This window comes from Myxocyprinus asiaticus, chromosome 21 (assembly GCF_019703515.2).
Source record: "Myxocyprinus asiaticus isolate MX2 ecotype Aquarium Trade chromosome 21, UBuf_Myxa_2, whole genome shotgun sequence".
Classification (NCBI taxonomy): domain Eukaryota; kingdom Metazoa; phylum Chordata; class Actinopteri; order Cypriniformes; family Catostomidae; genus Myxocyprinus; species Myxocyprinus asiaticus.
Genome location: NC_059364.1, coordinates 24125943 through 24144750, shown reverse-complemented (window position 1 = coordinate 24144750; position 18808 = coordinate 24125943). Strand labels below are relative to the sequence as shown.

General features: G+C 38.4%; 2 protein-coding genes across 2 annotated transcripts in view; one reads left to right on the top strand and one right to left on the bottom strand.

Annotated features, from left to right (window-relative positions):
- The window catches only part of LOC127411817 (SERTA domain-containing protein 2-like), a 346503-nt gene that overhangs the window by 238917 nt on the left and 88778 nt on the right, over positions 1-18808 (top strand). The window lies entirely within an intron of this gene.
- slc1a4 (solute carrier family 1 member 4) lies at positions 523-17870 on the bottom strand. The gene is made up of 8 exons (XM_051647611.1): positions 17221-17870; positions 15946-15988; positions 14722-14787; positions 11585-11751; positions 11044-11277; positions 5728-5922; positions 3712-3846; positions 523-1959 (listed from the first exon to the last, which is right to left on the bottom strand). Exons 1-8 carry the CDS (start codon positions 17733-17735, stop codon positions 1698-1700), a joined length of 1617 nt encoding a protein of 538 aa, XP_051503571.1. The 5' UTR covers positions 17736-17870; the 3' UTR covers positions 523-1697.

The window sequence follows — 18808 nt, the reverse complement described above, 5'->3', positions numbered from 1 at the left end:
AAAAAAATTATATATATATTTTTTTATGAGCCTTTTAAGGTTGATTTTGTGTAAATGGCTAGTTATTTTGGCAAGACCACGGACAAAGACCATGAAATAAATGCCTATAAAAGTTGAATAGTGTAATTATTCCGTTATTAATTATTGTCTAAACCACTGTTGAAAGAGTGTTGTCACGCTTTGCTTGTACTTTTCTCAGCGATGGGCAGGGTTGTGAATATTTTGATTAAAGGATTCAAAAATATATATATTTTTAAGGATTTCTGGGGCTGATTTCAATTTATATGTCAGATATAAATACTTGGAATTAATTTAACGTTTAAATGATTTCATTTTTTTAATGTACAAATGTTTCCAGTGAGACAAATCAGTCTGAGATTTGAAAACGGCCACTAAGCGCCCCCTGGAAGAAACAGATTCACAACTAAAGCAAAAATAAAAAAAATTGTGTTCAGTGTAAATCCATGATTTTATTTTTTCATAATGTAATTCCGTAAAGCGCTTAAAGCAATTGCATGTAAATCAGAGACACATAAATGCTTTTAATTTAATGGTAAGCAGAGACACACAGACGGCGTTAACAAGAAATCTTACAGTTATGAGAGTGAAAAGTACATGGAGGTAAAATACCACATAAAAACAAACCATTGATTAGTGGTATAACAGATTAAGAAAATAATTTTCAATGTGGTACAAAAATGTAAACTATTAAAATAAATTAAAGTAATTCATAGCTTATTTTACACTGATCGATCTTGCTTTTACCAAATTATCATTTTAAAAATTGTAGGTAGGCCTATACTGTTTAATTGTATGGAAATGTACAATTTTAAGTATGGGCATAAAAATGTACGAAAAGTCATGAAACTGTCAGACAATGGGTAGCTGAATCACTAAATTAATCTGACAAGAGTACTGACAAATTCTAATTGCACTGACCACTAGGTGTCACTAGATACCACAAATCATGTTCTTGGAACAAACAGCATCTATAGAGATTCAAGAAGGGATGTTTGACCCTTACAGTGTGACTGCTCATCATGGGAACCCTAAGTTCCCATTTAAAGTCACTGTACTTGATTTTCATATAAAATCAGATTTGAAAGTACTAAAAAGCATAAAGCACAATCTCAGAATATGCTTGAATTTATGGGAGTCCTTCAGTAGCACACATGCACAATGTAACGTAGTCCACAATAAATCACACTGTTACCAGGCTATAGCACAGTCTCACAGGCTTTGCCATTAGGGACACAAATATTTACAGCAAATACATTCCGGTAAATCTTCAAAATAGTTAATGTTTCACACAGCCAGTTAAAATATAGCAAGCAAACAGAGCAAGTGAATGGTTTTCAAAACTATTCACCTATACACAAGACAACTGCTTGCAGACTGGAAATATTCCCTTTTAGACTTTGCACATGAACAAACACAAACAACTGATAAGAAATAATTTTGGCACAATTGGATAAGATTATCTTAACACAACCTGTCCTTCTTACCATGTACTTCAAACTATTTCTAACAATATGACAGCAAACTGGCCATCAGTGTTCCATTTTTTACAGATCTGAGTAAACTTTACATTTGATGTAAACTTTACACTGAGGTGACATCATGTCTATAGTGGTTTGTATAAAAGAGCGAGAGAGAAAGAGAGAAGAGAAAGATGAGAGATCACTATCAATACTGTGTTACAGCACAGACTCCACACCGTCCTTGTCATCAAGTGTTTCATGTGAGGAGTTATCTTCTCGGTTCTGGTGTGTGACGAGAGGGGAGGTCTCCTCCTCTGCCTGGACATTAGCCACCACCTCCACCTTCACCTCCTGCAGTTCCTGGTACTCTGGCTGCTGCTGCAGTCTTTGCTTTTTCATCTCTTGCTCATTGATGTGGTGAAGGATGCCAGCACCAAGAGCATCTCCCTCCACGTTCACAACAGTGGTGGTCCGGTCTCTGATCACACACACACAGTTAGATTCAAGGAATGTTCTGGGCACTCCGATAAAGTAATCCACTAGAAATGACTAATTCTTTCTTTGAAGTTGTAATCAGATTATTTTACTTCATCGAAACATAGTCTGATAACTTATTACTTTACTTTTAAGTTCCTTTCTAAAACATTTTCAGCAGAAATGTTTTTGTTTTTCACTCAACATTTTTAAAATAATGTCTATATTTCCTGATTGTTCAGCTGACATAGAAGCACAAACAGACATACTGTACATATGAACACATGAATTCATATTTTAAATGTGTTATACTTATTATTTTAGAAATGTGTAACCCTATGTGTAACTTAAAAGTAATTACCTCAAATTAAAGTCAATAACTGTAATTTGATTAAAATAATTTAAAATATAACTTTTTGACTAAAAGTAATTAGATTACAGAAACAAATTAGTTTTAATCAGATTACACCCAACACTGAGTCCGGGTTCAGTTCAAGTTAGGCTCAATTTACAGCGTTTGTTGCATTAACATGATCACACGGAAATCGGCATGTTGTTTCTGAGATTTCTAGGATCGGCCACATTATGCCGACTCGCTGACAAGAGGCATCTCCTTTCAAGACATGTTTGCATCGGCTCCAGCGTGTTTACCTTCCCCTGTGGCGTGGCCTATGGAGTGTGGAGTTCGGATCCCGTGTTGAAACCAGGCAGTAATTGCGTTCGCATAATCAGTGACGAGCGCAATTCGGAGGTTGCATTTTTCTCTCTAACATAACATTTTTACTCTACTTACAATTTAGATTTTGGGATGGGGTTTGGGAGTAGGATTAATACAATATACATTCCTATTGACTTTAAGATGTCTTTTAAAACTAAACATAAAATTAGCTTTTGGCACCACCCTGTGGATGGTTCAGCTCAACAACACTTCCAGCTTTGGCCACTGGGGGCAGTGGTTTTCAAGAACAGACTGCAATGCTACCATGTTTCAAGATAAGGATGGGGAAGGGTATAAAGATATCCTGTGTCTGAAATCGTGTACTGTCAGATTATGTACTGTATTTGATAAAGGATGCCATTCTCGGCTGGTAAAACAGTTAATTCTTTAGGCAAGCATGAGAGCAGTATGAATAGATTCAATACATACTTCATCTGGACACGTGGGTATTATTGACAAGTGACCTGAATATATGAAGCAATGACAACATCCGCAAAAATAATCGACTCTGGTTTAGTTGAACAAGCCCAATTTAAGCACAGGGAACAACTTTCGTGGCATATATTTCACTTCCAGTTGAGAAGAGCCGCCTGACTTGCAGCTCTCTGCCGTTTTTTAAATCCAGCATTTTGAACGTGACGTCTCCTCAGCTCCTGAGGTATTATGGGAACATAAAGTGTCCAGTCAATGCGCACTTCAGAATGTTGCCGGAAATAGTATGTCATCCGGGTATTTCTTGCTTACCATTATATGAATACTGAGGATGAGGCATATTATACTGTATAGTAGAGAAGTATGGATATTCGGACGCAGCTCGAATCAAGGCAAAGGGTGGCGACTTTGAAAAACATAAAATTATTTAGATTTGTTTAAATTTTTCACTACATAATTCCCATACTTGCTGTTATTTCAAATTCTTAAAGACCTTACTATTATTCATAAATAATTCATGAATAATAATATTTATGAATCACATCCCCCGGCCTTCTCATTAAATGCTTTATTATGATAGGTGTGAAATGGGAAAAGATGTCTTACACAATCCAGTCCACAGCCAGCATGAGTGACAGGTCATGGGTGGGCAGACCGATGGCCTCCAGAATGATAGCGATGGTGATGATTCCTCCAGCTGGAATGCCCGCTGCTCCCACACTGGAAGCGGTGGCTGTCACCCTGTGAATAAACAAATAACTAGTCATTTAGCAGATGCTTTTATTGATAGCGACTAACAGTACACCTATTACAGGGACAAATTCCCTGGAGCATGCTCAATGGTGGCACAATGTTGATAACACATAAGCAATGTAAAACATATCTATTTTTAGTATTTTCCCATTCATTTTCTCCGTTCTTCAGTAGAGAGTTCTAAGCGATCAACCAAACCACCAGCTCTAAGATGAATCACATCATTACAGCATTTGAAGAGAACAAGACTGTGTACTTCTTATATGAGGCAATGAGCTACAATCGTATAAAGCATTGTAAGCAAGTAATTGAATTAAAAACATTATTTGATTTAAAGTTGTTATTTATAGGTAAAAAATATATATATTTTATTAAAACTATTTATTTTAAGTTTATTGCAAAATACTCAGATAAATATAAATACTGCAAGTACTGAAAGATTCAACAGAAGCACATATCATTGCTTAGCCTCAGAACTCATGGTGGGTCTGTGTTGAGAGGTTTATAAGTTATTGTTAAAAATAATTTGTCTATGAGGAAAATATATAGGTATTTTCCTGTCAACTGTTGATCTCTATAGCCAGGCCCAGTTCCAGATCAAAATCACTGAGGGTGCTTCTGAAAAATAGTTGGGGTGCTCTGTATAAAGTGGAGATGTATCATAATTAAAACATTTGTAATAGATTAAATCATGTTTAAATGCTACTAAAACAACATAAAGAAAAGTTTGTTTTTTTAATGTACAAAACATTTATTATCACACATGTTTATACATTTTGATGCAGCATTTTGTGCATTCACATTCACAAAATGCAAGGATTTTTGTGTGTTTGCTGGTATTCAAGAAAATCTGCTTGCCAATTTACAGTATTAGTCTTACATATTCAATTGTGCAGAGTGTGATTGTGATTATTTTACCATACTTCAATGCAATGGTAATTTAGTATTTAATTTAACACCCTATATCAGAAGTCTGGTTTAAAAGTAAAATAAAATATTCAGGAAATAGATTCTAAAAGCTTATTTTAATGTTAGCCCCAAAGTGGACCCATTTACTTATTTTATTCTCAGAATATTATCAACCTATTTACATGCTCATGGGTCATGATGTGGGTCTTGTCAATGTTTGGCACCCCATTCAGCACACCACTGAATAAAACAGACTGCATGACATTGATAAATGATTACTGTCAGAGTAACATTCATATACAGGTGTGAGGGACTTTTACAAATAACACAAAGAATAAATATATTCCTCTCTCACTTGGTTTTACTCGCGTGTCCCCTCCGTGCATTACTGAGCGCTAGGTTGTTGTTTGTTTGTTTTTTGCGGAGAGAAAGCGCGTGCACTCACATGTATAGTTGCAGATTGCATAAATTAAGTATGACATAAGGCAAATATTTCCAATTTGTGCAAGTATAAATCTCTGATTGGGGTGTTGCATTTACTATCTGGCAACCCTGAGCGTATTAAAAGCTTATGGATGCCGATAGGCCCAAAAGCCAGATAAATGAAAGATCTAATAAAAAACGTTCATGATAAATCAACCCGCGGGCAGTAGTTTGCCCTGGTCTGCAATTGAGGGTGTTCTAAGTTTCGTTTGAGGGTGCTTATCACCCTCAAGCACCCCTGTAGAACCGGGACTGTCTATAGCATAATCTGATCTCTATAGCATAACACTGGAACAGGCTCCAGAGAGTGAGTGTGCAGTAATGCTTGTAAATTTAGATCAAGCTTAGTATCTCTGCCCTGTTTAGATACAGAGTACATGTCACGTGCAACCAGTATTACTAGATACAGTATAATGTTCACAGTGTAAATGAATACTCCTGCTACTTGAGGAAAGGCTTCACGTGAGATGCACTCACAGGATGGTGAAGATCTGGCCTGCGTTGAGTTCAACGTTGTTAAGCTGGGCGATAAACACAGCCGCAACGCACTGGAAAATGGCTGCTCCATCCATGTTGATAGTAGCTCCTATCGGTAGGATGAACCGGCTGATTCTTTTATCAACACCGTTGTTCTCTTCTACACACTTCATCATAGTGGGCAGGGTCGCTGAGCTGTGCAGGTACAGAAAACAGCAAAGGACTCAATTAAGTCTGATAATTTATAATGACAAAAACAACAGTAATAATGGCCATTACAAATCTAATTCTGACCATCATAAGTGAGATGAAGAAGATAAGCATTAATATGAGGAAATAGTTCATAAGGTCTAACAAACTTTCAGGCCAGGGCTCTATACTAACACTTTTGTATAGGAACACTCATGACAGTCGAAAATTTAGGGGCACAAAAACTGTAATGTTAATGTGTCACAATATCTATGCAAAACATTTGGAAGAGCAATCACTGAAAAACTGAATTAACAATTATTATAGAATTCAGAAACTTAATTTAAACTTGATATATGCCAAAGGACTTTATATTTTCAGTTAACCAGACATCAACAGCCTGACATTGGGCATCACAGGAACTGTGCTTGACTGGTTTCATTCCTATTTCTCAGGTAGGTCCTTCAAGGTAGCCTGGAGAAGTGAGGTATCCAAGCCACATCAGCTACTTACTGGGGTACCTCAGGGATCAGTGCTTGGGCCACTTCTCTTCTCTATATACACAACATCACTGGGACCCATCATTCAGGCACATGGTTTCTCTTACCACTGCTACAGTGATGACTACTTGTCTTTCCACCCCAACGACACCACAGTGACTGCTCGAATTTCTGCCTGCCTGGCGGACATCTTGGCCTGGATGAAGGAGCACCACCTGCAACTCAACCCAGCCAAGACTGAACTCCTTGTCTTTCCAGCCAACCCTGCTGTTGAACACAACATCACCGTGCAGCTGGGTGCAACTACAGTAACGCCTTCCAAATCAGTCAGAAATCTAGGGGTAACCATTGACAACAGAATAAATTTCACAGACCACATCTCAAAGACCACAAGATCATGTAGATTTACACTCTACAATATCAGGAAGATAAGACCCTTACTCTCTGAACGTGCCACACAACTGCTTGTCCAGTCACTTGTCATAACTAGACTGGACTACTGTAACACTCTCATTGCAGGCCTCCCGGCATGTACAATTAGACCCCTGCAAATGATCCAGAATGCAGCAGCACGTCTGGTCTTTAATGAACCAAAGAGAGCACGTTACACCACTCCTTGTCTCTCTCCACTGGCTGCCGGTTGATGCACGTATCAAATTCAAGGCTCTGATGCTGGCATACAGAACAGTCACTGGGTCTGCTCCAGCATACCTAAAATCATTTATGCAGAGCTACGCGCCCACTAGAAGCCTGCGGTCGGCTAAGGAACGTCGCCTCGTTGTACCAACGCAAAGAGGCACCAAAACACTTTCCCGGACTTTCAGCTTCATCGTACCACGTTGGTGGAACAACCTTCCCAACTCCATCCGTGAAGCTGACTCACTCTCTGTCTTCAAAAAAACGACTAAATACACATCTGTTCCATGAGCACTTAACCAGTCATTAAAAAAAAAAAAAAAAAAAATTCCTGTTGCACTTTATTCTGTTTTGAATACTATTATGATGCTAGTGATACTTTGTAATACAGCACTTTTCATACCACTGTCTCCTAAGATGATTCGCTTATGTTTTCCTCTTTTGTAAGTCGCTTTAGATAAAAGCATCTGCCAAATGAATAAATGTAATGTAGCAGCCCTGACTGACAGCCTTATCAGAATCAGAATGAGAATGCCAAGTGCTCTCACGTACGCAAGGAATTTTTTTGGGTGATTGGATAAACAAGTACACACAGAACACTGCAGTGAGACACAGAATATAAAACAAGGTAAGAGTCTAAATAGACATAATAATAATAATAATAATAGGACATATAACAGAATGGCGTATGTACATGTGCAAGTGGTAATGTATGTGCAAGTTAGGGGTATGTACAGTTATTGAATTAAATATGTGAATTTACATATGTAAATGAGATGTGTATTTACATTATTGCACCATGGGGGAGTCCTGAGGCAGTTTACATTTACATTTATGCATTTGGCAGATGCTTTTATCCAAAGCAACTTACAGTGCCCTTATTACAGGGACAATCCCCCTGGAGCAACCTGGAGTTAAGTGCCTTGCTCAAGGACACAATGGTGGTGGCTGTGGGGATTGAACCAACAGCCTTCTGCTTACCTGTTCAGTGCTTTAGTCCACTACGCCACCACCACTCCTTTAACAGTTTAATTGTTCATGTGGAAAATGGCCTGAGGGTAAAATTGTTCTTGAGCCTGGATGTCCTGGCTTTGAGTGCTCTGTAGTGCCAGCCAGAGGGCAACAGTTCAAAGAGGGAGTGGGCAGGGTGTGTGGGGTCCAGAGTAATTCTACCTGCACGTTTCCTCACTCTGGATACGTACAGGTCTTGAAGGGTGGGCAGGGGGGCACCAATAATCCTCTCAGCAGTCCTGACTCTCCGTCGCAGTTTCCTTTTGTCTGATTTGGTGGCTGAACCACAGGACACAGGACAGACTCAATGATGGCCAAGTAGAACTGTGTCAGCAGCTCCTGTGGCAGGTTGAACTTCCTCAGCTGGTTAAGGAAGTACAACCTCTGCTGAGCCTTCTTCACAATGGAGTCTATGTGGGTGTCCCACTTCAGGTCCTGAGAGATGGTAGAGCCCAGGAACCTGAATGACTCCACTGCTACCACAGTGCTGTTCAGGATGGTGGGGGGAGGGGGGTTCTGCTGAAGTCCACTATCATCTCCACTGGGGGAGCATGTTCAGCTCAAGGTTGTTGTGACCGTACCAGATAGCCAGCCAGCAGATCAACCTCCCATCTGTCTATAGACTCGTCACCGTCACGGATGAGGCAGATGACCAGGTGTCATCAGCAAACTTCAGGAGCTCGACAGTGGGGTATTTTGCAGTGCAGTTATTCGTGTACAGGGAGAAGAGCAATGGAGAGAGAACGCATCCCTGAGGAGCACCAGTGCTAATAGTGAGGGTCCTGGATGTGAGTTTCCCCAGTCTCACTAGCTGCTGCCTATCTGTCAGAAAGCTGGTGATCCATCGACAGATTGGGGTGGGCACAGAGAGCTGGGTCAGTTTTGTTGAGAGAAGATCAGGCATGATGGTATTGAAGGCTGAACTGAAGTCCACAAATAGGATCCTTGCATAAGTCCCAGTCTGTCAAGGTGTTGCAGGATTTAATGCAGTCTCATATTGACAGCATCATCCACAGACCTGTTTGCTTGGTAAGCAAACTGAAGGAGGTCCAGCAGGCTTCCAGTGATGTCCTTCAGGTAGGCCAAAACTAGTCTCTCAAACGACTTCATGACCACAGACGTGAGAGCGACAGGCCTGTGGTCATTAAGTCCTGTGATTTTGGGTTTTTTGGGGACCGGAATGATGGTGGAGCGTTTGAAGCAGCAGGGAACTTCACACTGCTCCAGTGATCTATTGAAGATCTGTGTAAAGGTGGGGGCCAGTTGGTCAGCACAGACTTTCAGACAGGCAGGTTAAACACCGTCTGGGCCTGAAGCTATCCTAGAATTTTGTTTCCGAATGACCCGGCGCACATCCTCCTCACAGATTATAACTGCAGATTGAGTAGCAGGAGGGGGGAGGAGGGAGGTTCCAAATGGTGTTTGTGTGTGTGAAGTGAAGATCAGAGCAGGATAGGGGTGTGAGACTGGGCATTTCAAACCTACAGTAAAACACATTCAGTTCATCAGCCATTAATTGACTCTCTACAGAGCGAGGGGGAGGTGTCTTGTACTTTTTATGCTTTTTAGGCCTTTCCACACAGATGCAGGATCATTGGCTGAAAACTGTTTATTTTTATTTTTTTCTCAGAGTAGCTTCATTTAGCCACTCTGAATTCCTTAGTCAGTGTGTTTCTGGCCTGGTTGTACAATGTTTTATCCCCACTTCTGTAAGCACCCTCTTTGGCATGACGAAGCTGTCCGAGTTTTCCTGTTAACCATGGTTTATCATTATTGAATGATAAAAATGTCCTGGTAGGGATGCACATATCCTCACAGAAATTGATATATGATGTCACAGTATCTGTGAACTCGTTCAAGTCTGTGGCTGCATCCTCAAAAACATTCCAATCAGTGCAGTCAAAGCAGGCTTGTAGTTCCAGCTCTGCTTCATTGGTCCATCTCTTTACAGACCTTACTACAGGCTTAGCTGATTTTAGTTTCTGCTTGTAGGTCGGGAACAAATGATAAAAATTATACAAAAGTTGTATAAGTTAGACATCACTCATATGAACAGTAATGTTCACTCGATGCTTGCACTATAAAGCCCTGTTTCAGGTTATAGAACTTTCTGAAATGCCGCCAAAGACCGCACTTTTAATCTAACCATACAGTTATGGAAAAGACCCTTCAAGAATGTTTCTTTGTTCCCCAGATTAAGGGGTTCACTTTCCTTTGTCAACAGATCAAGGTTTCTGCATATCATACAACACTGTTGAAGATTTAGCAAGAGTGGTGGTTCCAGGAACAAAAAACAAAGCTTGGTAGTCAAATTCTGGAAACCGACTGAACCTAAACATTTACAAAATGACTAAACAAATACTATGTAACATTTGCCCACATTAAGTTTACTTTACAAAAAAATAAAAATCATGTAGATTAGCTCAAATAAACTTGCTTAAAGGACAACATTTAGAGATATCCCGTTTGAAAAGACATGCATTGCTGGTGCATGTTGCGTTTTGGATGCTGGTTCACAGTATGAAATACCGCTGGTGTCATTACAAAGTTAACCAGTAAGTCTCTCTTGGTCAACCAGCTTCATTAGAAATACACTGAAAAAAATGTTAACCTAAAAATGTGTTTTATGTGGTAACATGATAAACTGGTTTTATTCAAGTCAAAATTATTATTTATATTTTTTTTATTTATATGACAAATTATATAATAAAATAATATTATTTAACATAACTGAATCAACCTGAATACATTAGGTTACAATAACAAAACTATTTTAAGAGATAAATCAAATAATTAGAAAACACAATATTTTAAAGGGTTCCATTGGTTGACCTGCATATTTTGCTGGTCAACAGATTGCCTATGGTGGTCCACCAGTTAGACCAGCACCAAACCAGCACTAACTAGCATAAACCTGCATAGAACTTTGTGCTGTTCTAAGCTGGTCCTTTCAGCAGAGATATGCACTATAGGAAATTACCTGGAGCAGGTTGCAAAGGCTGTTGTAAAAGGTGTGATGAGGCCAGCGAGGAAACTGAAGGGGTTTGTACGAGTGAATCCAAAGTAGATGAGAGGTAAGACGATGCCACCATGGATGATGTGACCCAGGATAGAGGCAAAAATATACTTCCCCAAACTAGTGACCAACAGAACCACATCTTCCATCTCCACAATCTTACTCCCTACCAAGAACATGATGCCAAAAGGGACATACCTAAAGGAGTAAAAAAAAAAAATACAACAGTTAAAGGCGGTATAAATGTGTTGGACAGTAGGTTTCAGAATGCATAAAATGAACATGTATATGTACGTATATAATGAGTATGATTGTTTAGTGTTGACTATTAAAAAACAATCAGGCTATGCTGTTTTATTACTTTGTACTTAAACATACTTAAAATATATAGTATATATTGGTTCAAAACCATTGGTTCTATGATTTAAGTAAACATTAGCATTATAAATAACAATTGGCTTTGTACTACATAGGCTAATCAACTTGATCAAAGCTCATCACTTACCACATGATCCAGGAGACCAGTACCATTGTGGCTTCATTGAAGGCATTGAAAAAACGAATGAGCTCCTCTCCTTCTGCCCCAAGCTTTTTCAAAGCAACTCCAAAAACCATAGCAAAGAGAACAAGGCCCAGAATATTCATTCCGTCAGTATCTGTTCCATAAGGAACCTACAACCCACCAGAACATTATAATGATTGTTATGAAGAAGGGGCTTCCAAAAGTGAACAATCAGATATTACAATATTGCCATTCAGCCTTTTCAATATTTACTTGGCTTCATTTACTGTTCTTTACAATACTATATTTATTGACAATTGGTCGAAAGTGAACATTGCCACAACAAAATCAAATCTGATGAAATCCACTTTGGTGAGTGACACTGTTTTGTACAACAAACATGTTAATGTTTGTCAAAAAACAGCCACAAACACATAAATGTTTTCTGATAACTGTTGAACCCAGCAGTTCACAACAATGTAATTAACTAATGTTTCCATTCATTGGTATAATGTCATATTTGCCGCCACTGAATCTGATATGATTTTGCATGGACAAGTGACTTTCAAAAGACAAAATGTGAAAGATTGGCTCTCAGAAAGTGGTGCTGGCAGTGGGGTCACAGGATGATGAAGATCTGATGAGACTGAACTAGCGTTCAACTGAATCCCTCTCTTGTTCTGGGCTCCAATAGATGTCCAGACATGGCTCATCACTTGGCACAAAGCACTGGTCTTTCTGTAAGCCCTACTTATGCAATTATGGACCTTAAGCGTTCTGAGGGATTGACCAATATTTTAACATGCACCAGCAGATATGAGACATTTAGCTGAGCCAGGATGTAAAAAACACCCTTTGATTTATTTGAAGGCTAATTATTTAGTAGATATAACTTTATTTACTATATAAGATCAATTTTAGGCATTTAATGACAGAAAACAGCAAATATTAATTAGGATAGTTAAATTATTTTTCTTAAGTACTATTAAGAGAATATCTCTTGAGTCATTCTAAATCATGTTGCTTAGATATAGCAACATGATCCCAAGGAAAGTTGATAAGTTGTTTCTGACAGTTTATGTACCCTGAAATCAACCCCACTCTGCCGAATTACCAACAAACTCCATCACCCATCAGACATTTTTGCATCAATTCAAACTGAATTGATGCAAAAATGTCTGATGGGTGATGGAGTTTGTTGGTAATTCGGCAGAGTGGGGTTGATGCACCTTTGTTGCATGAGCAGATATCTCAGAGACAATCTTTTGGTCCCATGCAAATCAGGAAGTAATTCCGTTTACATACAACGGTGAGTGCAGGTTGCATTTTCACTCTAAAATTACATTTTAACTCCACTCACAGTTAGGTTTAGGGTTGTGGTTTGGGTTAAGGAGTAGAGTTAATAAAATATGCATTCTTGTTGACTGTATTACATCATTTACAACTGAAAATACAACTTGCTTTTGGCACCACTTTGTGGACCTTTTAGCAACACTTCGGCCACTGGGGGGCAGTGATTTTAATTTTGTTAAGAACAAACCAATTTCAGCAGCACAAGTTTTGATCTACTGTTGCCGAATTCACAGTGAGATCAGTCTACAGTAAATATATAGCAATACGTAGCTAAGCAATATGCTTTTAGAATGACTATATGCACTCACTGAGCACTTTATTAGGAACACTATGGGTTCGACGTGTTGTGCATTCTGAGGTGCTATTCTGCTCAGTACAATTGTACAGAGTGCTTATCTGAGTTACTGTAGCCTTTCTGTCAGTTCGAACCAGTCTGGCCATTTTCTGTTGGCCTCCCTCATCAACAAGGCGTTTCCGTCTGCAGAACTGCCACTCATTGGATATTTTTTGTTTTTGGCATCATTCTGAGAAAACTCTAGAGACTGTTGTGCGTGAAAATCCCAGGAGATCAGCAGTTACAGAAATACTCAAACCAGCCCGTCTGGCACCAACAATCACGCCACGGTTGAAATCACTTTTTCTCCACTCTGATAGCTGATGTATACATCAACTGAAGCTCCTTCCGCATATCTGCTTAATTTTATACATTGCACTACTGCCACCTATTGGCAGCCTATTGAACGGACTGTACATCTATCCCTCGTTTTCATTAATGTAATATTAAATATGGTATCTACTCAGACTAAGGTTTATTGCTGAGAATTAAGGCACATGGGAGGCGCATGAAAAAAGCACTCTGGGAAAGGCTTGCCATCTCCAGCTGCTTGAGTGCTCGGTAGTTTAGAAGCAGCTAAACTGGCTGTGTCAACCCTGGCCTTGTGCAAACACACAGCAAGCTCATTCAAGGCTGCCAAACAGCCTGCACTACAGAGTGGTATGAGAAAAAAAAAAAAAAAACAGCCAAATTAAGGTTTCTGCCTGGATGCTCTAACTGGACTAAGGTATTACATTCCCAAATGTGAACAATTATTGGTTATAAAATGACATGTTAAAAAGTGATATCTTAAACCAACAACATGATCACGTAGAAATTGACATGCTGCTTCCGAATTATCATATACCCTAAAATCGTCCTCAATCTGCCGAATTACTGACAAGCTCCATTCCCCATCAGACATTTTCTACATTACCTGCGATGCTATTAATAGCGCATTGCATGAGTAGTCTACAAGACAGGAGTTCTGGTCCCATGGAAACCAGGAAGTAATTGCATTCACATAAACAATGGTGATCATGATTCGGAGGTTGCATTTTTGCACTAAAATTGCATTTTACTCCATTTAAGGTTAGGTTAAGGGTTCGGTATTGGGTTAGGGGGTAGGGTTAATCAAATATTCATTCCTGTTGACTGTATTACATCACTTAAAATGAAAAAACAAAACAAAATAAAAACTTGCTTTTAGCACCTCCCTGTGGACATCTGATCTAGAAACTGGTCAACAACATTTTGGCCACTGGCAGAATTTTCAACGTCCTTTTGCCAAATTCGCAGTGTGAACAAATTCTGTTATAAATCCCTGGAAATGTTGACCATTTTGTACTTGCCATTATATGCTTAATACAGAAAAAGTAAGTAAAAGGACCTACTTCTAATTTGACAATGATTTTACGGAAGAATGACACATCAATACATTTGGTGGCTGGTGTAATGTGTAAAGATCATGTACCTTTTGGTAGTTGAGGGTTCCATTGGTTCCATTTCCAACAAGAATCGTCTTGTAATCAGTGGCATACTGTGAAAAAATGAGAGACAGACGAGGACAATATCATGAGTTACATACTGTACAGTGGTTTTTTACTGCTATTTTGGTTATCTCATTCCATTACAGTGTGAGGCTTCATGAACTACAGCAAACTTTTTTGATGCATATGATTATTTCTCTCAAATGAGCCTTTTTCTGTGGAAGTCTAGTGCCAAAATACTAACAAAAGCAGCATTTAAAGTTTGCTGAAGAGGACTTGGGGACTGGCACACACAGAGACAATGACAGTGATCCCTCACAACCCTCCTATTCAGTAACCCTGTTCCTAAAAAACTCCAATTATATGGTTTGGAGTACCCCAGTTTAGTCTTAGCCTATCCTTCCCACTCAAATATATAGAAGTTCACATGCAGCCATATCTATATTTAACCTGAATTTACAGTGATAGCAAATAAGTGAGAAATTATAGTCCCTCACAGATTTCAGTTAAAGATAATTAAGACAACTTTGAAAAGATCTACTACAATTACTTTGGATCAGTCCATTTGTAAAAGTAATTCCCAGGCATTTCTGCATTAATCCTGCTAATCTTTGTCCCTTCACATTTAAAGCCTTTATTGGATTCCATCCAGGTAAATGTCAATAGAAATCCCACTGGATAGAGAAACATTCTCAAACTGCGTAGAAAAACATTCTATCTCCACCTAATGAACCTGACTCTCTTTCTTAAGCTCTTCTGGCCTTTTAGAAAACATCCTTTTTTACAAATTGATTACTGACTGCCCAGGTCAATTTGTGTCAGTGAGGTCCGACTGCCGAACCCCCTGAACTTCCTTTGAGCAGAGTGTGCTCACAGTTTAGCATTTGCCCGTGTGGTACAACCCAGCAAAACAAGCCAGGTTGCCAGGCATCAAGGAATGGAATCAGCTTGCTATGGTAAAAGCATGGTTACTTAGTGGTGACAAAGGATGGGAGGTATTTATTGAAGCATGGACAAAAAATGGTTACTCCATTTCAAGACTTTATCGATTACAGATGAAGGGGCTGTTAACATGGATATGTGATCTTAGGAAGGACATAAATATTAATTCTGGATATGACTGTTGGTGCGTGTATGTACGTGATTTGGAGCTGTGTTTACATACAAAAGTGGACAGAGGCAAAAGAAATAAAATAAAAGTAACTTACTGAACGGAAAGCTGCAGCCACCAGGTTAGATGGGAACAGGTTTCTGAGTGGAAAAACAAGCAAGCAAGATAAACCAGTAATGCAGACATGTGTAAAACTCCCTTATCATTACATATGGACTTCACTGATGTTCCTTTGGTAAATTCCCACACAGCATGACAAATCCTGACACTTCTGACAGAATCGCCATGCACTGAGTAGCCTTACCTCCAAATAGACATTCACTCAGACTACATAATAAAGCATACAAACTAAAATGCCTGTGCAATATTTTAATATGACCCAATTGTTATACTCTTCACATTGAGTTAGCAGCAATTTAAACACCAAGAGCAATATACAAACAAAGCCAGTCTTGTGCAAGAATATACAGTACACTAAGTTGAGTTGAGATTTAAGTTCTTATATAATAATATGACCCGAGTTAAAGAAAGGATTAATCTAGTAACCCTGTGAACTATGAGGCAAAGAGGAGTGGGGTTCATGATAAGCCTATTATTATATCGTTTTTCTTAAAGTTCTGCAGCTAGCTGCAAGAAATACATTAAGTTTAGAAAACCTTTAATGACAATATTACAATTATATTAATATATATATATATATATATATATATATATATATATATATATATATATATATATATATATATACACACACTCTCTATATAAGCAACTGGACCCCAATTACATAGATTTATAATCCCACAAGTAAGTAGAGCATTAAGTAGAGCATGTTTCAGCCATTCAATTCAATATATCTGCTGATTAAACATTTTGCAGAATGTGGAACTTTAGATTTGAGCACCATTGTCCTACTTTCATACAGTATGTGGAATGAAACTTGCTCTTATTGCCAGAAATGTGAGTATTTTTTTCCAGCCCCTCTTCCAGTGAGCTCTTCTCAGACAAGCATTGATTACACAAATGTGTGGAGTAGCACATTTTGCACAGCAACAGTTGACTCAAATGTAAAAAGAAGAAGAAAAAAATATATATATATTCAGAATTTCCAAGTTTAATCTCAGCATGGCTTGTGCATTCATGTGTGTGACATAGAGTATAAAGTTACTCATGCTGGGGCACTTGCAGCAGTGGATTAAGTAGTGCCATAGTGGACTACTTTATTTTTCTATGTAATTTATTTACATTTCAGCAGCCGCTGTTGAATGCTGCTATATTATACACATACAGTATGATACATATTAATTTTAACATTCATATATATATATATATATATATATATATATATATATATATATATATAATTAAATAATACCTTGCAAGGTCTAAAAACGAATCCGTTGTCTCTTTGTTGGTGCTCACACCTTCAAGCCCCAAATTGTTGGTGTTTAGCGCTCCGGCTCCGACGCCGGGTTTAATGATGAAGGCGAGCACAATCCCGATGGATGAAGCGATAAGAGTGGTCACCAAAAAGTAAGACACGGCGATTCCTCCAAGCTTTCCTAGCGAGCGGGTGTCCAGACTCGCGGCGCCAGAAATCAAACTGCAAACTACTAAAGGGAGGATGATCATCTTGAGCATCCTCAGCAGCATCTCTCCAGGGAAGGCGAAATAAGTCATTTGCACTCGTGTTAAGTTCATGTTCCGGACCATCATTCCGAGTCCGACGCCCACCAGCACCCCGGACACCGTCAAAATCACTAAGAGGTTTCTTTTGAAAAACACCATGAACCTGTCTTTAAAGCTTTTCTTTTCAGATTTTGTTGAAACCGCGGGTACCGGACTTTTGTGCCCGGCGTGGCCGTTGACTTCGCTCTTCTTTTCCTCCATGATTTTCTTGAGGTGTTTAGCCTTACTACGCGTTTAAAAGAGGAACCAGGCTTTTCGCATCAGCAGCGTGCGCAAAAGGAGCGGACTGGAGAGCGCTTGTAAAAACCAGCCGGTACATAGACATGTGCTCCATCTACCAATGACGAACGAGATTCATAGAGATGAAGACATAGGACATGCGCACTGCTGGATCATGATGAAATGATGCAACAAGGGAAAGAGTTGCTAATATCTATTATGCAATCCTATCTATCATGCAATACGTGCAAAAATAAATAAATAAATAAATAAATAAAATGATAATAATATTATTATTATATTACATTATGAAGTTCATTATTGTTATTGTTGTCGTTAACAAAAACGATAATAATAGCAATAATAACAATAATAATATATTGATAACACTATACAATAATTTATATTTGTTAACATTAGTTAACTACATTAGTTAACATGAACTAAGAATGAAAAGCATTTATTCTTGGTTAATGTTAAATTCAACATCTACTAATACATTTTTACCATTAAAAGTTGTAGGCCTTAACATTAGTTAATGAATTATGAACTAACATGAACTAACAATAACCAATACTGTATTTAGAAATGAACATTAACCACTATTAAGAAATGCTGTTAGTTCATGACACCTAATGCATTAACTAATGCTAACAAATAGAACCTTACTGTAAAGTGTTACCCAACATTTGCATTGCAAAATTTTGTAGCCTATCTATACAAATAACCGTTTTCCCCAATGTCTAAGGTGAAACTTTCAGATCTTTTAAGCTCTCTGTAGTTTCTTTCCCCTGAACTTCAACTTTGTTCCAGAAATAACATTTCACAGCTGCCAAACCAGGAGCACAGGAAATGAGTATGTTCTACAGTCGTTACTATAATACACTGAACCCCACTATGAGGGTCCTTTGACAGTACAAGATTTTTAGGTCCCAGATGGTTCCATTATTACCTTGTCTTCTTGCTAACTGAAAAAAATCTGCAAAATCTGCTTATTATAAAAGTACTGTATTGTGAAATGTACTGAATCAACATGGTAATTGGCATCACAGACA